The sequence below is a fragment of the Babylonia areolata genome, chromosome 1 (genome assembly GCF_041734735.1).
Source record: "Babylonia areolata isolate BAREFJ2019XMU chromosome 1, ASM4173473v1, whole genome shotgun sequence".
Lineage (NCBI taxonomy): Eukaryota > Metazoa > Mollusca > Gastropoda > Neogastropoda > Buccinidae > Babylonia > Babylonia areolata.
The window spans coordinates 9,682,494-9,703,966 of NC_134876.1; the positions used below are offsets into that span (position 1 = coordinate 9,682,494).

The window sequence follows — 21,473 nt, forward strand, 5'->3', positions numbered from 1 at the left end:
TATTCTCTTGTGTTGGTAATTCCGAGCGTATAATGGCACTTTAGCATCCTAAATTCCAGTACCGCGGATCGTTTAGCAATAAAAGTTCCATTTGCGTTTCTAGTGGTTAGTGGATCTGTCACACTGGTGAAACTTGGAGAAATCGGAAAGGGGACGCCCACGAGAAATTCACGGAAGTCACAGGAAACGAGAACAATCGAAAGTAAACAGCCAAGGGCGTCAACTCTCGGAGCAGCCAATCCAAAGGGGCAAAACAGACGTGTGAGGCGGACGTGGAGAGAGGATTGAACGTACAATTAAATTTTAGATCAGTGGATTGAACGTGAAGTTGCAGCTTGTCTAGCACTAGCAAAAGGTCAGAATTATGTTGCCCAATTAGATGAGACACTGACTGGTAGAGAACTTCCACAGCGTCTGAAGGTATCAGTCATTGGGATTGTTCGTTTCTGTTGCTGCGTGTTTTGGAAAGTTGAAGCAATATACGCAGTTAAGTGTTTTTTGGTTGTGTGTGTGTGTGTGTGTGTGTGCAACGTAGTGCAAAGACACAGCAGCAGATGATCATACACAACTACAGTCTGCACTACACAGACACACACACTTTGTACACCATAGTGGCCGTACTGCCGCGTCAAGTCATTTGGTACTACCAAGTACTACCAAGAATCTGCATCCGTTAGTGTAATTATACTTATAGGTTTTGGTTGGGGTTTTTTAATCAGTCGAGAAAACGTGAAAAAAGAGAAGAAAAAAAATGCTGATTAGAATTACAAATGAACAAGGTTTCATAATTTGATTATTTATTTACCAATGTAAATGTATTTATTTATTGTGTGTGTGTGTGTGTGTGTGTGTGACACTGACGCTGACACTGACACTGACACTGATACAAATTGGCAGAGATTCCCTTTTTGTAAGGGGATTACAATGCATACTGACACAGTGCTGATAAACACAGGTCAAAATTGTTTGGCTGAAGTCGAAACACATCTCCATGAGCAAACAAACCCAACAATAAAGTATAAACAAACGTGTGTGTGTGTGTGTGTGTGTGTGTGTGTGTGTGTGTGTGTGTGTGTTTGCATGTTATGGTGTTATGTGTGATTCTGTGAATGTACATGGTTCTTTTATGATGTTGCAAAGACTGCAAACATTGTCAGCAACTGGCAGGAAAGCACATTTACTTATGCTGGCATACCACTAAGAGTATGAGCCTGGATCATCTAGCAGAAATTGAGTAAGCATTCATCAATAACAGAAGAAAACAAAATGCTGTTGGAGAGGAGTGAAGATATATTCTCAGAAATTATACTGGCTGATCACTTATATCTTGTAATTTGCTTTTAGTCTGAACTGAAATCTGATACTGATATTGTAATTGTGTATGTTATATGAAACTAACTGAACTGCATATGATTGGCATTTGTATTTGATAACTGATTACAAAAAGGATGATTGAATTGGAGTAGTTAATGGGAGGTCATTTGCAATATATCTAATTAGCTATAGTGAATTGCACACACACACACACACACACACACACACACACACACACACACACACACACACACACACACACACCACAGGCATGAGCACATACACTTGCACTCTCACTCTTTTGCATGTTCACACACACACACACACACACACACACACACACACACACACACACACACATCATAAACACACAGAGACAGACAGACAAGTTTCAAGTTTTAATTATCCTTTCACTCCTACTGGAGTATGGAGGATTACTGCAAAATAATCTTTTCAAGCCCAGAACAAACATTTCCAAATACACAACATTGTCACATAAAAGTTGAGAAAACACAAACGTCTTTTAACTCCAAAAGTACAGCTATGCAACATTTGCAAATCTAATCATCTTACTTACAGCTAAAATGACTTTTTTTGCCTCGTTTGAGCATATTACAAAAATTAAAAACCAATTTTGAAGACAAATATTTTTTAGGAACATATCTGTTCCGACACACACACACAGAGTCACACACACACACACACACACACACACAGTGACACACACACACACACACACGCACACACACACACACACACACACACACACACCAATCTTTATGAAAAGTTCACTTGATGCATTTTTGACAACTTCAAGATGTCATTTGCTACAGCAGAATATCCAATAGGACATTTGTTATAGTTGTGTAGTGTTAACTTATTGTTGTTTATTGTTAGATTTTCCTACCATGTTGCTTATGTTCTGTTTTGAACACCATTCACACACACACACACACACACACACACACACACACACACACACACACACACACACACACACAGATTTCCTGGATTGATTAACACATTGTTATTTGATCTGTCATCAAGGTGGTGGTCTCGTCAAGATGCATGATTCCTGTGTCGTTTATTGGCAGCTAGATTTGGGGCAATTGATCGGTGGGCATCAACATTCAACAGATGGTATCTAACTTCCATCTGCCACTCCCAAGTCCATTGTGTGTACATGTACGTGTCAATTCTTGCCTCATGTTGTAACCGATGTTTGTCCTGTGCTACAGGGTAAACTTAGAGATACATGTGACTTGTGAGCTTGGTCGTGTTCACAATATTCATTGTTTGGAATGTGCTCTGTTCCTTCACATCAAGTGCTGGATCTTGTGTGTTGAATAGAAAGACAGGCTGCAATATGGGTAATTACCATCTGTTACAGGAAAAAATGTACATGTTATGCTGTTGGATTGATTTTAGTTTCTAGAGCGCTTTGAAGAAAAATACTAGTATGTCAATTGTGCAGAGATAACTTTTTATGGAAAATGGCTGCAGTTTTAAGGGACAGAAACTGACATCAGCTGAGAAAATTTTCATCAAGCAATGCTTAGTTTTTGGTGATGAACAGTTTAATACAAATTGTCTCATCTGTAGTTGCAGTGATGCACAAAAGTAGATTTAATGTTAACCACAGTCTTTCTTGAAATCTAGACTCTCTCAAACTGCAAACACATTTCACTTCAGTGTAGTGTTGGAGATGCACTATTGTCCTTGGTCATTTCAGCAGGATTTTTTTTTTCTTTTTTCTTTTTTTTTTAACAGACAGATAGCTTTAAGGATGAGAGTCACACTGAGCTAACTTAAGTCAGGATACAGAAAAGAGACACTGATTCTTTTATAATTCAGAACAGGAGTCATTGAACCATACTGTTTTGTCAAACAGTACATGTATGTAGAAATCAACATCACTGTGAAGAAATCCAACTTTTCTGTGATCATAAACTGATAAAGTGCTTTATTACCAAAATGAGAAATTAAATGATAATAAATTTTTTAAAATGAAAGGGGGCAACGTGGTGGGTGGGAGGAACATAATTCAAGCCCTTTGAAGACATTATCAGGGTCCCATTTGTGAGTTATCATTGGGGAAAGAACTAATTTGTTAACCTAGCAGGACTCTGTGAAATTGTCAGATGTCTAAGGAGTGACTTGAGTTTAGTGACTTATGATCTTTCAGTCTTCAGGTAATGTTCTGTCTGTCAGTGTGGTCTGTAAGGCTGGGGGGGGGGGGGGGGCAAGGGGGGGGGGGGGGGGGGGGGGGGGGGGGGGGGGGGGGGGGTTGAACTATCCCACGATGGTATATGATCTAGACAAGAGTCACCACTTTCAGTTCAGTAGTGCAGTTCAGTAGTGCAACCAGTCTCTGTTGGAGAAACATTATAATCCAAAGATTTTCTGATTCTGCTTGTGTAGAATGATATCAGAAACAGGGGAAAGAACATAACAAAGTATATTGAAGATAAAAGAGAAAAGTAAATAACAGGAGATACTAAATGATTTTGTTTTGTGCCAAATGCTTGGGGAACCAAGGTCAAAATATGTGTGCAGACATGAGTAATGAGCGTGGATCTCTGTGATATCAGGCAGTTAGCTCTGACACAGGTTAAGTTTTGCATGTAGAAACCTTTACTTGGACTTAACAGTGGCTGTCCACCACCAATTGATGCAATTGTTGTATAGGTAGTTGAGAAAAAACAAGTAAAGTAAACAGCCCTTCGGTCATCATAAACTGAGTATACAAAGAAGCTTTAATCCAACACACTGTGTGTGTTGATTGAAATGTTTTTTATCTCCTTGTGCATGCAAGTGTGTGCAAGGGTGGTATGCATGTGTATGTAATATATTTAGTGCATGTATACACACTCATACACACACACATACTCTGCACATGCACATGTATGCAAGTCTAGACATTTACAGTACTGGTTCATAGGATTTATTCATTTGATTGAACTGTATGTTTTTTTTCATATGTGTCATTGTTGCAGAAGGTACACTCCCAGACACTCTGAAGAAGATGATGACAGCAAACTCTGAGATGTAAGTTGGACAGATTTTGATGTACATGTCTTCATTTACTCCAACATTTGTTTTACTGAGAAGTTATATATTATTACTCATATTAGCCTAACGATATGTAACACAATCAACAAGCACCCAATTTGATATACCTTCTGTAGGTTTTGAACAGTCAGCTTAACTCTGTTATCATTAATATTTTTTGGTCATATGCAAAAGGCATGTCAGACATCCACTGAAATCATGTATTATTTTCTCCCCCCCCCCCTGCCCCCCCTCCCCCCCTTTTCTTTCATGGTTGCTTTCTTCTTATCCATCTGAGACAGTAAATAAAGTGTATGTATAGCACTCACTATGATATTTTGGTTTTGAAGAAAATTGTCAAACTGTTAAATAACTGAAATGATACACCGACTGTACTTTATTTCTTTCATAAATAAGACAGCTATATATTTTTGTGTGGTGTTGGGAATCATTCTAATTGTGGTTCTTGAGCAAGGTGTCAACTATTTGAAACTAAAGAGTGATTATTTATATGGGTACTGTTCACACTTGGTGATGGAGAAACACTTTCATATGTTGACTGGTGCTTGAGTCGCACAATATGTGTGTGTGTGTGTGTGTGTGTCTGTCTGTCTGTTTGTCTGTCTGTGTCTGTGTGTCTCTGTGTGTGTGTGTACGTGTGTGTAAAATTCTTTCGCATGTTTTTTTTTACTTGTACTTTATGGTATTTTCTAAATATTAGATATAGGTAATTATCTGCAAACTTAAAGGTCATGCTTTTTCTTGTTTTCTTTACTTTCTTTCTTCATCGTACTATATTATTTTCAGTAAGGTATTTAAAAAGAATATTTCCTGATCACATTTTTCTTCTTCTTTCTTTTTTTTTTTTTTTCTTCTTTCTTTCTTTCCACCATTCTTCCTCTTCCTTTATAAAACTTTATGTCCTCTTTACCACTCTTTCTTTTCTTTCTTCTTCTCTTTCTCTTCTGCCCCTCTTTCTCCTTTCCTCCCGAGGCTTTCACTGTTTTAATGCTCTCCCAAAACACATAGATCCTGAAGGAAACCCTCTTCTCAGTATCAGAGTATGTCATAGGGAAAGGCAGAGATTGGAAGACAATTGTCAAATTTTGTGTGCGGACGGAGGAGGGGGGGGGGGGGGGGGGTGCAGGGTGAGATGAGAAGTGAGGGGTACAAGAGTGTAACCAAACTTCAGCAAACACAAAATGGTGGGAGATAAATGAATGAATGAATGATATATATATATATATATATATATATATATATAATATATATAATGTAATCTCCATCATCTTGCATGGCAAATATGCACAACAGAAAGCAGATTAAACAAAAACAAACAAACAACACCAAAAAAAAAAAAGAAAAAAAAAAAAGAAAGAAAAAAACACACACAAAAAAAGAAAAAGCCCTCCAAATGAAAAATGGATACAACAATATACCCCTTAAAAAATCACGTAAAATGATAAATCATAAAAAAAAAAAATAAATAAATTAAAAAAAACCCAACAAACTATTCCACTACACCCCTTCCCCCAACAAAATCTTTGACATTCCTAAAGCAGGACACATTTGGAACTCCCGGAGCGGCTGCCATTAGGCCCCTCCGTGTTGAGGGCCACACGCACCGTTTTCTGGAAGACAGTATTTAGATTCTCCCGGGTGATGGCCGAGCACTCGATGTACTCCCTGGCCTTGATTTTCCGGGCCAGGCTTTTGCCATGCTTAGTGCTGACTGCCGTCTGCTTGTTGGCCAGCAGTGTGCTGTGGGCACTCTAGAACAATGACGGTGACAATAATGTGCATCGATACATCGCTTACCCTGCGGTTCACAAAACATGTTAAGTAATGCATGTGGCACAAACACACACACACACACACATGCATGCACGCACGCACGCACGCACGCATTCTTGCCTGCTTGCATGCAGTTTGCGGAGGGCATCCTAAAGTAAAATATTTGTAATAGAGTCCTGAGTCAAGGTAGATTTTTTGGTAGGGTGGAGTAGGGACAGGCAAGGCAAGAAGTGTATTCCATGAGCCCCCATGGGACATTGAAAGATTACACACATACTTATTTTACACACACACCATACAGACAATGATGGACTGACAACATTATAGAATGGACAGGAAACCCATTCGCAGAGACCCAGGCACTGACATACAGCTGACAGATCTGAAGGAATCAGGTAAACAGCTCTTCTTTGCGGTGCCCCAGTGACTCTTCACAGAAGTGAAGAAGAGGAAGAAGAAGAAGAAGAAAAAAAGTGATGTGAAAATCTAAACAAAGAAAGAATGGCTACTGGAGCAAACAAGCAAATGTACAGTAGGTTAAAGTGGATGTGCTTAGGAATGGAGCAGGGGTATGAAAGGGATTATGGATTATTGCCTATACCAGACAGTAGAATAGTGCATTTATGTAGCATTGACCTTGGCAGTACTGAAAGCACATTAAATAATACATGTGGCATGAATTTGGAAGAGTAATTACTGAAACATTAAAGATACTAACTCGCCGAAAAAACAACAACAAAAAACAAAGTGTTATCGCATTACTCACAACACACACACACACACACACGCTCACACAAACACACACACCTCATCTTAACTCCCTCTGTCTCTCTCTGACACACACGCACACACACACACACATGCATACACACACATGCACACGCAAGTTGGTATATGATCGGCTGTTATGTGAGCACCACAGATGCAAGAAACATTACTGACATATTTGTCCTGAAACAATTCATTTTCCATCTGCAGATTAGAGAAATGATTTGCCTCTTATGAAAATCATTATGGTAATGTTTTCCCATGAAACCAACTTGCGATATGTTTAAGTCTCAAATCCCTGAACTGAAATCATCTTCAGTGTTGACGATCTTCAGCAGTCCATTGCTAATGTATGACTTTTTCAACTCCTTGTTAAATAGTCCAGTTGGTTCGCTGTTATAGTTGTTGGTTTTTCATTAGAAATATGTTATATTGTTATTTTTTTGTTGTTGATTTTTTAAACAAAACTTAAATCAATAATTTTCACACACACACACACACACACACACACACACACACACACATACACTTTCACTTACTCGTATGCGTACACAGTAATTCCCCCCCACCCCCACCCCCTCCCCCTCTTCCCACTCGATTTTTTTCCTTCCCTCGTCTAATATCACTTACAGTGAAAAGACGTTAAACTGAAGAACGAACGAACATGCACACACACACACCTTGTCGTTCCTCAAGTCCAGTTTGGTGCCCACCAGCACAATGGGAGCATCAGGGGCATGGCGACAGATTTCCGGGTACCACTGTTAGGGGTGCAGACAAGACAGAACGAACTACAATTAGAGAGAGAGAGAGAGAGTGGGAGAGATAGTTTGTGTGGGTGTGTGTGGGTGTATGTGTGATGGAGTGAAAGAGTTTGAAAGTGTGTGCGTGTGTGTGTGTGTGGTGGTGGGTTAGTTTACTTGCGATGAATAGTTGTTGCATTTAAAAAATTTTTTTGAAACTGGGAATTTGGATGATTAAAATGTGATTATGAATAATGAATAAATCAAACAGATAATTAAAGAAAGAAAAAACAAATGATTTGGTTTTTTTTTTAAAATGAATGAAGGAAAATATACCCACCTAGAAAACAAAATTAAATCACACCATAACCACAAAAAAAAGAAGAAAAAAAAAGAAGATAAAAAAAAGATCATGCAAGTTGTGAAAAACTGAGCTAGGAGGAGCAGTTAGTGGAAACTCACCTTTGGTTCCACGTTTTTGTAGCTCGTTTCGCTCATCAGGGAAAAGCATATCATGAAGATATCCTGATACAAATGAACGGAAAGTGGATGAACAATTCGGGGCATCACATTAGAATAGAATAGAATGTCTTTATTACCAAGTGTACCGGGGTCACAAGGAATATTGGGGGGGATAGTACATAACAAGATATAAACATAGATCGAAAATCATACACAAACACAGATACAGTAAAAATTACGGTTGGTTCTTCTCTTTTCATCTCTCCTTCTCTCTCCATTTCTCACTGCATCCTTTCTTTTCTGGCGTCCAGAGAAAATCTGGACTCTCCCTCTCTCTGTCTCTCTCCGTACAGATAGATAGATAGAAAATCAAACTGATAGATAATTAGATCTTGCAAAGGTGTGCACATAGAAAATTAGATCAATAGATACATTATTAGACATTGCAAGTGTATACACACAAGAGAACATGTCAAACTGACAAGATCCAAGGTTCTTCCCGATACAGTCAGCAGTTACCATGAATGGCTTTCAACGGTGAAATGGCTTTCAAATTCTCTCCACACCTTCCTCCCCACTCTCTCGCTGCTGTTGTTGGCATTAATTACAGGAAACAGTGAAACAAGAGAGAGAGAGAGAGAGAGAGAGAGAAACAAATATGGATGGGCTGGAATGGGATGTTAATTTAACAAGAGAGAACTCAAATCTGATAATCAAATGAATAAGAAAACATAAGGAACTTGATAACCCAGTCAATGAGACCCCCCCCCCCCCCCCCAGCCCCCACCCCACCTGCCCCCCTGCCTCCCCACCACCCTCCCCCACCCTACCCACCCATGCTTTGAAACCAGAACCGTATTTACAGGACTTAGAATATGCAGAGAGCTACCACACAGATAATATAATCCGCAATTACGCTGCCTAGATTCCTTTCTGTCAAAGGATAAATCTATAAAATCACATTGACAGGAAGTTCAAAACGTTAGCCCGCACACTTTCCTACACCCAATTATCATCTTTTATTTATTTTTATTTTATAAAAAAACAAACAAACAAGCAAGCACGGCATCAAAAAAATCAAAGGAGGGGTGTATTTTGCATTTCAGATCATTTTCCATAATTTTGCTCCAAATGAAACAACAACAAGGGCAGGATTTTTTTTCTTTCATTCTTTCATTCCTCCTTCTTCTGTTTGTTTGTTTGTTTTGTTTGTTAATTAATCAGTTAAGGTTGTTGGGCCACTGACCGTGTCTTGGTAGAGCAAAGGTATCATTTCGTCATAGTCTTCCTGTCCCTGTGTGTCCCACAGCTGCAGGGCGACGGTCTGTCCATCCTGGGTGATGTTGGCTGTATACTTGCCGAGACTGAAAGCACAGGAGCAAGGTGGCAGAATGGCTAAGATGCTCATCTGCCAATACAAAGAGTCTGTGAGGGTCTGGGTTTGAATCCCGCTCCCGCCCTTTCTCCCAAGTTTGACTGGAAAGTCATTCAGATGAGACGATAAACTGAGGTCCCTTGTGCAGCACACACGTGGTGCACTGAAAAAGAACCCATGGCAATAGGAAGTGTATTTGTATTTTGTATTTCTTTTTATCACATCAGATTTCTCTGTGTGAAATTCGGGCTGCTCTCCCCAGGGAGAGCGCGTCGCTATACTACAGCGTCACCCATTTTAAATATTTTTTCCTGCGTGCTGTTTTATTTGTTTTTCCTATCGAAGTGGATTTTTCTTCAGAATTTTGCCAGGAACAACCCATTTGTTCCCGTGGTTACTTTTACGTGTGCTAAGTGCATGCTGCACACGGGACCTCGGTTTATCATCTCATCCGAATGACTAGCGTCTAGACCACCACTCGAGGTCTAATGGAGGGGGAGAAAATATTGGTGGCTGAGCCGTGATTTGAACCAGTGCGCTCAGATTCTCTTGCTTCCTAGGTGGACGCGTTACCTCTAGGCCATCACTTTACCAGGCCATCACTGTGTATACAGTAGGATGACAGACAGATAGACATAGTGGCAAGATGAGTCATGGGCAGCGCCCGGCCTGTGGTGTGAGACTCACATAGGTTGATCGCCGTAGCCTTCAGGGAACTTGGCCGTTGTGTAGGTGATCAGCATGCACGATTTGCCCACAGCGCTGCAAATCAACTTGCCTATGAGTGAAGGCATGGAAACATGAAAACATACAAGTATACATATATATCAGTAAGTCTAGTAAAGCAGACTGTCGGACAAACAAATAAAGAGGTGAATGATAAATTTATAATTGACAAGTACATAAACCAAAGAATATGTTAATAGTTTTGAAGTAACTAATCAACCAAAATGCAGATAAAATAACTCCATTTAGAACTCAAATGATTGAAATGTGTGCGTGTGTGTTTGTGTGTGTGTGTGTGCGTTTTTTTGTTTTTTTTTGGGGGGGGCGGGTTGTTTTGTTGTTTGTTTTTTTTTTAAGAGGGGTTTTCATTTAAGATTTCCTCTGACGTACTTCCAGTTATTGTAGTAGGCTATAATAATACATATCTCTATAGTTCACATGGTAATTTACTTCTCAGAACTTCTAAAACAGTTTCTCTTTTACTTGTACTACGGTGGAGAAAGGTGTGATAATGGAGCCAATTGAATGCAGAGCGGTCATCAAGTTTCTGTACCTGAGAGGCTGCGCACCAAGGGACACGTCCAATGAGATGAAGGAGACTGATGGGTAGGATGACCCATCGTATGACGTAGTCAAGTACTGGTATCGTAAGTTAAAGTGTGGTTGGACATCGTTGGAAACAGCTCCCATTCCCAGGTGACCACAGTCCGCATTTGATGGAGACACCATCTGGCAAGTGGAGGCAGCCATTTTGGAAGATCGCCGCATAACCATTTGCAAACTAGCCTAAGATGTCAAGATCAGAATGTGGAAAAAAAAAATCATCCATGACCATTTCCACATGCGGAAGTTGTCTGCACGATGGATTCCCCGGTTGCTTACACCTTTCCAGAAGCAGGAACAAGTCACGTGCTCCCAGGCTCTTTTGGCCATGTGCCAAGAAAACCAGGAGGACTTTTCGAAAGACCTGTCAAGCAGGATGAAACATGGGTCCATCGCTATGGCCCAGAGACTAAAGCCCAATTGAAGCAGTGGAAGCATTTTGACTCATCACCTCCGAAGAAGGCACGTTTCCAACCTTCGTCGGGTAAGGTCATGCTCACGGTCTTTTGGAACCAGCGCAGAGTAGTGGTCCTGGTAAAGGGTGCCACAATTACCGGGACATACTACGCTTCATCGCTGGAGAAATTGCGGGAGGCCATCAAAACGTGGCATGCAGACCAAAGGTGTCTGTCTCCTGCAAGGCAACACCCCGATTCACAACTCGCATGTTGCCGGAAGCATGTTAACTGAAGCACAGTCCTACGGCTATGAAATCCTTTTTCACCCCCTTACTCTCCCAACCTCACACCGTCTGACTTCCACCTCTATCCAGCCATGAAATCATTTTTGAAGGGCTAGCACTTCCCAGACGATTGAACGCTTATTTCCGAGGTCAACTCATGACTGCAGATTTCTACAGGCAAGGTTTTCACAGCTGCATAAAGCGATGGGAGAAGTGTGTCACCCTTGGTGGTACCGATTTAAAAAAGGAAGACTAATAACTGTGCCAAGTTTTGTACTTCTCAGTCTATGGGAAGTGAGTTAGAGGAAATCTTTAATGAACAGGGAAAATGTTTTATGACCCTCGTCATGCGGAAACTTGTTCCTTCACAAAAATAATAAGATTAAAAAATATAATAATAGAGTAATTGCAACGATATGTTTCTCAAGTTGTTATTTGTTTTTGTGGGGTTTTTTTTGTTTGTTTGGTTGGTTTTTTGTTTGTTGTCTGTGTTGTCAACTTTTACACAGCAAAAGATCATTTCACTGAAATGCTTTAACTCGCTCACTCCTGTGCAAGAGATAACAGCCATTCCATTGCCTTTTACAGCCCATTACTGGGTGTTTGATATGTGTGTTTGTTCGTTTGCTTTCGAAGTGTGTTATGTATTAGATTCTGACCTGTGGGCAACAGCGGAAAAAATCTTTGACTGATCAATTAACTGTCAAGAAGGAGAGGGAAGTTTAGTCTTATCATCTCTCTCTCTCTCACTCTCTCTCACTCTCTCTCTCTCTCTCTCTGTCTCTTACATCTGTGTTTAAAATTTTATCATTACTTTTCTGTGTTAATTTCACTTGAATCATTCATGTGTAGCATTCATGCTAGGGTTTTGTTGTTGTTTTTCCCTTGGTGTGTGTGTGTGTGTGTGTGTGTGTGTGTGTGTGTTAGTGTGTGTGTGTGCGTGTGTGTGTTACTCGCTTCCGTTCCGTACAGATGTGAGCGATGTTGTGTCTCTCAGTTTGACGCTGTGTTATACTCGTACATTATACATGTATTAAGTATTAAGTATAACTACATTTATATGCGTACATGTTTGTGTGTCTCTTAGAACAACGGCAGATGTGTAAGTCGGCCAAAGTGCTAATATCTTCACCGTTGGAAAATAAAGATTCATTCATTCATTCATTCTCTCTCTCTCTCTCTATCTCTCTCTCTGTGCTAGAAAGATAGCATCAGTTGTCAGTGACAATAAAACATTGCCAGAGTCAGCGTATATCTCTGTCTGCATGTCTGTTTGTTCATCTGTCTGTCTGCCTGAATAAAAAACAACAACCACCAATAACTGTCTGCCATTGCAATGTCTGTCATTTATGTTTGTCTGTGTGCCATGTCATTCAGTACGCCTGCCATCTCTGCTATATATGTCTGTCTGACATGTACGTCTGTCACACACACACACACACACACACACACAGAGAAAGAGAGTGTGAGAGAGAGAGAGAGAGCTAGCAGTCCATGGGCTTCCAACAGTGACAATTCTTCTTCCAGGTACACACACTAAAATGCGAAGAAATCACTAATCAGTAGATCATATATATGTCTATCTGTCCATCTGTCTGTACACGAATAAGAAATACAACAACATAAACCTACATCCACACACACACACACACGCACACGTACACACACACACACATGAACGCACGCACATCATTCCCATTCGGATAACTTACCCATCTCCCACCACAACACATTTAACTTGCTTGGCAGCCATCACGACAGATCCAGTCTTTCTCTGTGGCCATCAGTTGAACTCACACACACACACACACACACACACACACACACACACACACACACACACACAGAGCTAGCAGTCCATGGGCTTCCAACAGTGACAATTATTCTTCCTGGTACACACACTAAAATGCAAAGAAACCACTAATCAGTAGAACACACTATTTCCTGGGAACAGCAAATGTATTACTGAGTCAGTCCCACATGACGTATATAATGTATAACATTACATTGTGTTCCAGTCATGGTGCTAAAAAAAAAAAAAAAAAAAAAAAAAAAAATCAGTGACACAGTGCACAAGTGCAGAAAATAAGGTTCCCCTTCCCATTGAAAAAGTCAGATTTGTGTCATACATGGGTAGAACTGTACACGTTCCCTACAGAAAATGTTTATCCTGATCTTTTAGAAACCGCCAAAAACTCTGTTCCTCTTATGTTTTCCGAAAAACAAAATGTGTATGTTCTAAAAAAAAAAAGGAATAAACAGATTGCCCCAAGATGTTGTCACAGCCTAGCTGTTGGGCTGCTTCAAGTCCAGAATGGCTTAGATCCTGTCTGTGACTCAACAAAGTAACTTGGACCTCCCTCAACCCCTGACCCTTTTGTTTCTTAAGTGGCCCAGCCCCGCCTTCTTCCAGCCCTCTCCCCTCCCCTCCTCTGCTCCAGCCTTTAATGAGTGCTCAAATACAGCTCTCAGGGGGCTCTCCCCAGCAAGTTAGGCAGCCTGTTGTGCCAGTGACTCCATGTAAAGCGCTTAGTGCTTAGAGCTTGGTCTTTAACCGAGGATAGGCACTATGTAAGTAACCATATCACCATCATCATTATCACATACAGTTTGCATGCACATTCACACACATAGATGCATAAATACATATTTTCAATACACAGTAGCCCCAGACAGTATGTGTCATATCTTTCTGTGGCAGGGAAAAGGAGAACCCTCCCCTATGGGGAATGGGAGTTGTGGCAGCAGCCGTCGTTGTGCATCTCATGCACTCCATGGCCCAGAAGGAACTGTCAGCAATGGTGACGGACATGTACAGCAATGCCATCCCCTCCATCCTCACCCTCATCCTAGCATGCCTTCAGGTGGCTGCAGCTGTCAACGTCCTCAGAGTCAACGGCTTGAACTTTTCAACCTCCAACACCAGCCGGGAAGCTGCGGTCACCGGCCTCCTGGGCTACGTAGGAGGACTCTTCTTGCTCAATTACTTGCTCTGGGGTGGGAACTCGGCTGCGTCAGCCTGTTTTGGGGTCCAGGAACCCGTGCTGTGCATGCTGCTGCTCTGTGCTGCGGCTTCCATTCCGACAGATTTGCACAGGGTGGCGGCAGTGGTGTGCCTGTGTGTGGGCGCCGGTCTGCTCACCGCTGACTTCACGCTGCTGGTTGATGGTCGTGCTTTGCTTCGTATCCTGGCTTCCCTGTTTGTGTTGGTGCGGAATGTAGTGACCAAGCACTTGTACGACAACAGTGTCACGTTCATCCCCCGCTCCCAGAACACCCTCCTCACCACTGCAGCCTGTTGGGCCATGCTGGCGGTTGTGGTCAGCCTGATGGTGTCATCGGGGCTGCTGATGGCGTCGCTGCTGGCGGTGTTGACAGGCGTGTTGTCGGTGACACTTGTGCATCTGGAGTTCACACTTCTGACCATGTATGACACGTTGACAGTGGCCGTGTTCATGCTGTGGGCACAGGTATTTGTACCATAGATACAAATGCATGTCCTGTTGTGTAGTGCTTGAAGATAATGAGAATGCACACATGCACATTTACATGCATGTACATGTGCAGGTACAAGTGGGTGCACACACATGTGCACACGCAAGCACATGCACATGCACACACACATACATACATATATTCATATACCCTCCCCCACATTTTCAGTTTTGAAGTTTAGCATGTGTCTGGTGGAAATGAAGTCTCAGTCAAATCGTGAAGAAAGCAGAAAGGTGCAGTTGCCAGCACTGGTTTACAATCTCATTTTGAAATGTATTTGATGATGGAAATAAGTTTGTGCTGTGCTGTAGGGGGCTTAGTAGGTGGTGTCCTAAGTACGTTAAGACAGAACAGGCACCACTGAACACCACCGAAGTGACTCAGCGGCAGTGCAAGGTCTCCTCTGGTGTGTGGCCTCCTGGCGACCTAGCATCGATGGTTCCCTGTGGACTGCCGATGCTGGAACTGTGACAGATGAACCCGGGTGTGGCCATGTATGGGGGAATCTAAATGAGCGGCATGGGAGTAATGCCACTGAAACGGTGCTGATGATGGGGCAGCAAAAAAAAAAGAACAAAAAAAAAAAAAAAGTTTGTGCTGTGCTGTATTGTTATTGCTATTTTTTTTTTTGATACTTAGAAATCAGTCTTCTTCTTCTTCTGCGTTCACTCGTATGTGCACGAGTGGGCTTTTACGTGTATGACCGTTTTTACCCCGCCATGTAGGCAGCCATACTCCGTTTTCGGGGGTGTGCATGCTGGGTATGTTCTTGTTTCCATAACCCACCGAACGCTGACATGGATTACAGGATCTTTAACGTGCGTATTTGATCTTCTGCTTGCATATACACACGAAGGGGGTTCAGGCACTAGCAGGTCTGCACATATGTTGACCTGGGAGATCGTAAAAATCTCCACCCTTTACCCACCAGGCGCCGTCACCGTGATTCGAACCCGGGACCCTCAGATCGAAAGTCCAACGCTTTAACCACTCGGCTATTGCGCCCGTCATTAGAAATCAGTTAGCTGTGTTGTGTTGATAGGTGCTGGAAAACGTGATCATACTGACGGACGTGCCGCGGCCAGGAGTCATCGGGGTCGTGGTCGGGGCAGCCATGTTTGCTGCTGGTCATTATACTTACTTCAAGGATGGACTGGAGTCTGGAACCATTCATCTCAACCTGAAAAGGGGTCAGTGGATTTTGCAGGTTTAGAGCACTGTTGTGCATGTGTGTGTCATTAATTGTGTGTGTGTGTGTGTGTGTGTGTGATTAATTGTGTGTGTGTGTGTGTGTGTGTGATTAATTGTGTGTGTGTGTGTGTGTGTGTGATTAATTGTGTGTGTGTGTGTGTGTGTGTGCATTTATAGAAGTCTTAGATTTATTTATTTGTAATGCATCATTGGGGATTCCTGTGCTCTTCCCATCACAATCTTGTTTTCATATGACACCATCTCTTTGTTTTCTGTCTGCATTAGTACATGTGTATTAGGTGATGTGTAAGAGGTGAACGAACCACATGATGTAGCCAGGGAAAACTTGTTTTTGATGCTTACATCAGCATGTGTGTGAGTGTGTGTGTGTGTGTGAGTGTGTGTGTGTGAGTGTGTTTGTGTGTGTGAGTGAGTTAGTGTGTGTATGGGTGTGTGTATGTGTGCATACGTGCATATGTATGTGTATGTGTGAGCACTTGTGTGTGTGGAAGTGTGTATGTGCCTGCCAACTTTCGTGTATATATATATGTGCTTGTTGTGAAAACGCATCACGCGCTGCCTCAGTTTTTCATATGTTTTAAATCATGGCTAGTATATACCTCATAACAAAGACTGGGGTCAATCGTAGCTGTGCGTGTGGATGCCGTTCAACCCCCACAGCCTTGCACAGGCAAGGTGATGAATGGTAATGATGAATAAAGAGATTTGACTTCATTTTTTTTTCAATTTACTGATGCGGGGCTGGTTTTCCATCTTCAGTTCATGAGTATACTGTTGTTCATAGATCACCTCACAGTCTCAGTGAGTTCTTGCTAAATTTGTGTGTTCGTTTTTATCTCTTTGCCTGTAGAAGAGACTGTGGTCCAGACATAGTACATGTATCTGCCTCGCATTGTTTTGCATTGTGCCTCGTGTTCATGTTCCTGATAACATATCATGTGTCACTGCTTTTAGGCTTTATCAGCCTTTATTTATTTATTTTATTTTATTTTAATAAAATTATTATTAGTATATATAATTTTTTTTCTTTCTCAAGGCCTGACTAAGCGCGTTGGGTTACACTGCTAGTCAGGCATCTGCTTGGCAGATGTGGTGTAGTGTATATGGATTTGACCGAACACTGTGACGCCTCCTTGAGCTACTGATACTGGTACTGATACTGATACAGCCTTTTGCCTGACCATTAAGACCTTTTTTGTGTCTTTTTTTTTCTATATCTTTTTATAAGAGTGCGCAGTTACTAATGTTATGGTTAGCTTCATGTGGGAACATTTACTCAGAAGCCATAATCCTTTCAGTGTTTACCTAATAAATTCTTAAATTGTTAAGTGTTCCTGCCCGCAGTGACAATGTTACTGGGCAGATTATTCCAGAAGTTAACAACCCTGTTAGTAAAAAAAATTGTGAAAAAAAAAAGTTTGATATGGTGAACGTCTTCATTAGTTTTAGTGGGTGACCTCTGGTATGATTACTGCCATGTAGAGTGAAAAGATTTTGTGTTGTGCTCTTATCATAACGTCCTTGTAGAATTTTATATGTCTCGATCATGTCACCCCTGAACCAGTGATATTCCAGGCTTGGGGGGTTTCGAACTAGCTAGTCTCTCTTCATAGGACATGCTACCTATACCTGTAATTTGCTTGGTAAATCTTCTCTGTACATTTTCAGTCAGGTCAGTATGTTTTCTAAGGTGGGGGTGGGGGTGGGGGGAAGGGGGAGAGGCTGGGGGGCGGGGGGGGGGGGGGGGGGGACCATACCACATTACCATATTCCAGTATTGGTCTTACTAATGATTTAGATAATGGCACCATGACATCTTTAATTTTATACTGGATAAAATGGGTGTTCATGCCTGCTATTCTATTTGCCCCCCCCCCCACCCCCCCCACCCCCCCCCCCTTTTTTTTTTACTGTAGCATTAATGTGTTGTTCAAAAGTTAGATTTTTATCCACCAAAATTTCCAGATCCTTTTTTTTTTTTTTTTTTAACTCAGTTTCTTCAATATCATCAGAATTGATATGATAAGTGTATTTTGGGTTATCTTTACTAACATGAAGTATTTTACATTTTTCATTGTTAAACTTAATTTGCCACATCTCTGTCCATTTGACCTCTTTGTTTATACTTTCTTGGAGCAGAATTTGCTTTTCTTTATCATTTATTCCACAGTAGTAAGCCTTTATGTCATCAGCAAATATTTTTACAAAACACTCCAACACATCAAGCATATCATTAATGAAGTAAATGAATAACATTGATCTTAACATTTGGTTTATTATCATTGTTGTTAGTTTTGTTTTACCATATAGGTTGTTATTATTTTTTTTTATCACTGCTGATATTATTTATTTATTCTTGTGTTTTCTGTATTTTCTGTATTTATTTAATTTAATTTTTTTTTAAATTATTATTATTACTACTACTACCTTTTTCTATATTATGATTATTATTTATTTATTTATTTATCTATTTATGTAAGCTTATCTATTATTTATTCCCCCCCTTTTTTTTTCTTTTTTTTTCTCCAAGGCCTGACTAAGTGCGTTGGGTTACGCTGCTGGTCAGGCATCTGCTTGGCAGATGTGGTGTAGCGTATATGGTTTTGTCCGAACGCAGTGACGCCTCCTTGAGCTACTGAAACTGAAACTGAAACTTATCACTGCTACAGTGGCATTCAGGTGTAACATAGTGAACCTTGCTGCATAGTGGACGCTTGTGTGTGTGTGCGTGTGTGTGTGTGTGCGCGCGTGTGTGTGTGTTTTTTGTGTGTGCAGTGGGAGTCAATGAACTGTTGACTCGCCTTCAGTTCTTGATGTACGCTGGGAGCATCGTGGGGCTGACGGCCACGCTACTGCAGCCTACCATCAGTGAGCGCGACATCAGAGTCCTCAGCTATGTGGGCCTGGACCGCATAGCACGCAGGCTGCTCAACGTGCACCCTTCTGAACATTGATCTGCTCTGTTAGGGCTGTTGGTAATGCGACACCCATGTACAGCCAACAGCTCTTGAGAAAGTTAACACTGCAAGACATGTAACTACACACACACACACACACACACACACACACACACACACACATTGTGACATGTGTGAACTCATTCAAACGCCAAACATAATACGAAAACAACCAGACACGCTCCCTTACCTGCAGCCAAGTGTGAAGATGACTAAAGACGAGGAGACAGAGGAAAGAATGCAGAATGGAGTGATGGCCTAAGTGGAGTGATGGCCTAGAGGTAACACGTCCGCCTAGGAAGCGAGAGAATCCGAGCGCGCTGGTTCGAATCACGGCTCAGCCGCCGATATTTTCTCCCCCTCCACTAGACCTGGAGTGGTGGTCTGGACGCTAGTCATTCGGATGAGACGATAAACCAAGGTCCCGTGTGCAGCATGCACTTAGCGCACATAAAAGAACCCACGGCAACAAAAGTGTTGTTCCTGGCAAAATTCTGTAGAAAAATCCACTTCGATAGGAAAAACAAATAAAACTGCACGCAGGAAAAAATATAAAAAAAATGGGTGGCGCTCTAGTGTAGCGACGCGCTCTCCCAGGGGAGAGCAGCCCGAATTTCACACAGAGAAATCTGTTGTGATAAAAAGAAATACAAATACAAAATACAAATATGGGTGATGAGAAGAGGGCACTCAGAAACAAAGAGCGGAAGAACCGAAGGTGAAGAGGACAAGGGTGACGGCAGAATAAGCTGAAGAAGATGACAAACAGGCTTCAGATCTGAAGATGGCGAACCTGAAGGACCAAGAGACAGCGACAGAAAACAACAAGAAGAGAAGCCATTGGACAAAAATTACACAAACATGTAAGAGCAAAATATCAGCGTAGAAATGGTAACAGACAAGAACAAATGTAACCAAATACATGAAACACTGCAGGACCATGAGAAAATAAGGATGAACTCTGTATGATCCATTCATCTTTGATACTGAAAATGTCAGGTTTTCCTTAAAAAAGAAAGACCCCCCCCCCCCAACCCCACCCCCAGCCCCCAAAATAAAAAACAAAACAAAAAACAAAACAAAAAAACCCCTGCAAGTCCAGTTAACAACTGAAAAAAGTTCACACTGCTGAAATAATAGGTACATAGGTGGATGGGGACAAACGTGATTTTGAAACAAATGGGATTGTTTGATAATGATAACTGTAACTTTTGCCATTCCGCAAAAGACATGTTTTGGAACTGCCCAGAAATAAGGAAAATCTGGCATGATTTTATCGCATTGGTGAATGAAAAATGTATGAATACTTACAACACTTAGTTGACAGAAAGCTTTGTTATCCTTGAAGTTGATCCACATTGTTGATGCCACTTTTTCCTTTATACTTTTGTTGGCAAAGATGAATTCATATCAATACAAAATGAACAAAACTAATCCTCTTTTGAGAGCATTCCTTAGCAAACTTTAAGCATAGGTACAAAACAGAAGAATATATTGCACAAATATAATTCATGACATTCTGATTTTTAAAACACATGGATACCATATTAAACCAATGTTTTTGGAGTAATCTCTTACTTCCTCTCGGCTGCCTGACAAAATTTTTTATGCTGATGTATATTTATATATATATAATTTTTTTTTTTTTTTTTTTTTTTTCTGTTAACAATGGTTGACACAGACCTTTATTGCTCAATCTATACATAATGTTTATGTGCTGAAATGATATAGAAGATGAAATGTGTTATTATTTTACCATGTAATATCATATTTATGAGGCCGCACATTGTATCTTCCACTGAAAATGGAGCGTTTTAACTGCAGTCAGTATGTTAACCAATTATATAGTGTAACTGAGTCCTACTCATACATGAAATGCTCCAGTTGTTTAAATCTCTCTCTCTCTTTTTTTTTTATTTTTTTTTTTTTAATCTGTCTTTACTCCGTACATTTATGTATTTGCACTCCACCCCGTTCTCCCTTATACAAAACAAAAACAAAAACAACCAAAATAAGAACATGAAAGTGATTCCTTACTACTTTGTGTACATGTGAACTGAATAAAAAGTCATAGAAAAAAAAAGAGTTCACACTTTTAATCTCATGATAGGTTTCTGTGTAAACATGATTGACTGACCAGTACCTGCTAGGGGAGGCCATTATTATTCATTTGTTAAAATAATCATTTTCCTGGGCCTTGCAGTGTGCTTTTTTTGTTCTAGAGCAGGGTGCTGGCTACTTCGTATGAAAACAGAGTATTGATTGTGCAAATGCTGGAGTTGTGTTTGTCT

General features: G+C 41.0%; 2 protein-coding genes across 10 annotated transcripts; one reads left to right on the top strand and one right to left on the bottom strand.

Moving 5' to 3' along the window:
* The first annotated feature begins 247 nt into the window (after positions 1 to 247).
* Positions 248 to 20,199, top strand: LOC143279353 (uncharacterized). Of its 9 annotated transcripts, none has more exons than XM_076583423.1 (6): positions 248 to 355; positions 2,409 to 2,499; positions 4,311 to 4,362; positions 14,220 to 14,988; positions 16,056 to 16,203; positions 19,001 to 20,198. In XM_076583423.1, the coding sequence occupies exons 3-6, from the start codon at positions 4,340 to 4,342 to the stop codon at positions 19,177 to 19,179; spliced, it is 1,119 nt and encodes a 372-aa protein (XP_076439538.1). In that variant the 5' UTR covers positions 248 to 355; positions 2,409 to 2,499; positions 4,311 to 4,339; the 3' UTR covers positions 19,180 to 20,198. The 9 variants fall into 9 exon arrangements, with proteins under 9 accessions (XP_076439538.1, XP_076439525.1, XP_076439546.1 ...); XM_076583410.1 differs by having other exon boundaries at positions 252 to 355; positions 2,413 to 2,499; XM_076583391.1 differs by having other exon boundaries at positions 268 to 355; positions 2,362 to 2,499.
* LOC143291139 (ras-related C3 botulinum toxin substrate 1-like) lies at positions 5,542 to 13,862 on the bottom strand. Its single transcript, XM_076600813.1, has 6 exons — positions 13,231 to 13,862; positions 10,195 to 10,269; positions 9,379 to 9,496; positions 8,133 to 8,195; positions 7,608 to 7,688; positions 5,542 to 6,137 (listed from the first exon to the last, which is right to left on the bottom strand). The coding sequence occupies exons 1-6, from the start codon at positions 13,269 to 13,271 to the stop codon at positions 5,919 to 5,921; spliced, it is 597 nt and encodes a 198-aa protein (XP_076456928.1). The 5' UTR covers positions 13,272 to 13,862; the 3' UTR covers positions 5,542 to 5,918.
* Positions 20,200 to 21,473: the final 1,274 nt, after the last annotated feature.

Excerpts from the sequence above, each read along its gene's own strand:
- LOC143291139 (XM_076600813.1), bottom strand. The coding sequence starts at position 13,271 with ATGGCTGCCAAGCAAGTTAAATGTGTTGTGGTGGGAGATGG. Across the intron at positions 8,196-9,378 it reads CTTTGCTCTACCAAGACACG|GATATCTTCATGATATGCTT; the intron begins GTCAGTGGCCCA and ends CATTTGTATCAG. Across the intron at positions 7,689-8,132 it reads ACAAAAACGTGGAACCAAAG|TGGTACCCGGAAATCTGTCG; the intron begins GTGAGTTTCCAC and ends CACCCCTAACAG.
- LOC143279353 (XM_076583376.1), top strand. The coding sequence starts at position 4,280 with ATGTTTTTTTTCATATGTGTCATTGTTGCAGAAGGTACACTCCCAGAC. Across the intron at positions 4,363-14,219 it reads ATGACAGCAAACTCTGAGAT|GGAAAAGGAGAACCCTCCCC; the intron begins GTAAGTTGGACA and ends TTTCTGTGGCAG. Across the intron at positions 16,204-19,000 it reads TCATCTCAACCTGAAAAGGG|TGGGAGTCAATGAACTGTTG; the intron begins GTCAGTGGATTT and ends TTGTGTGTGCAG.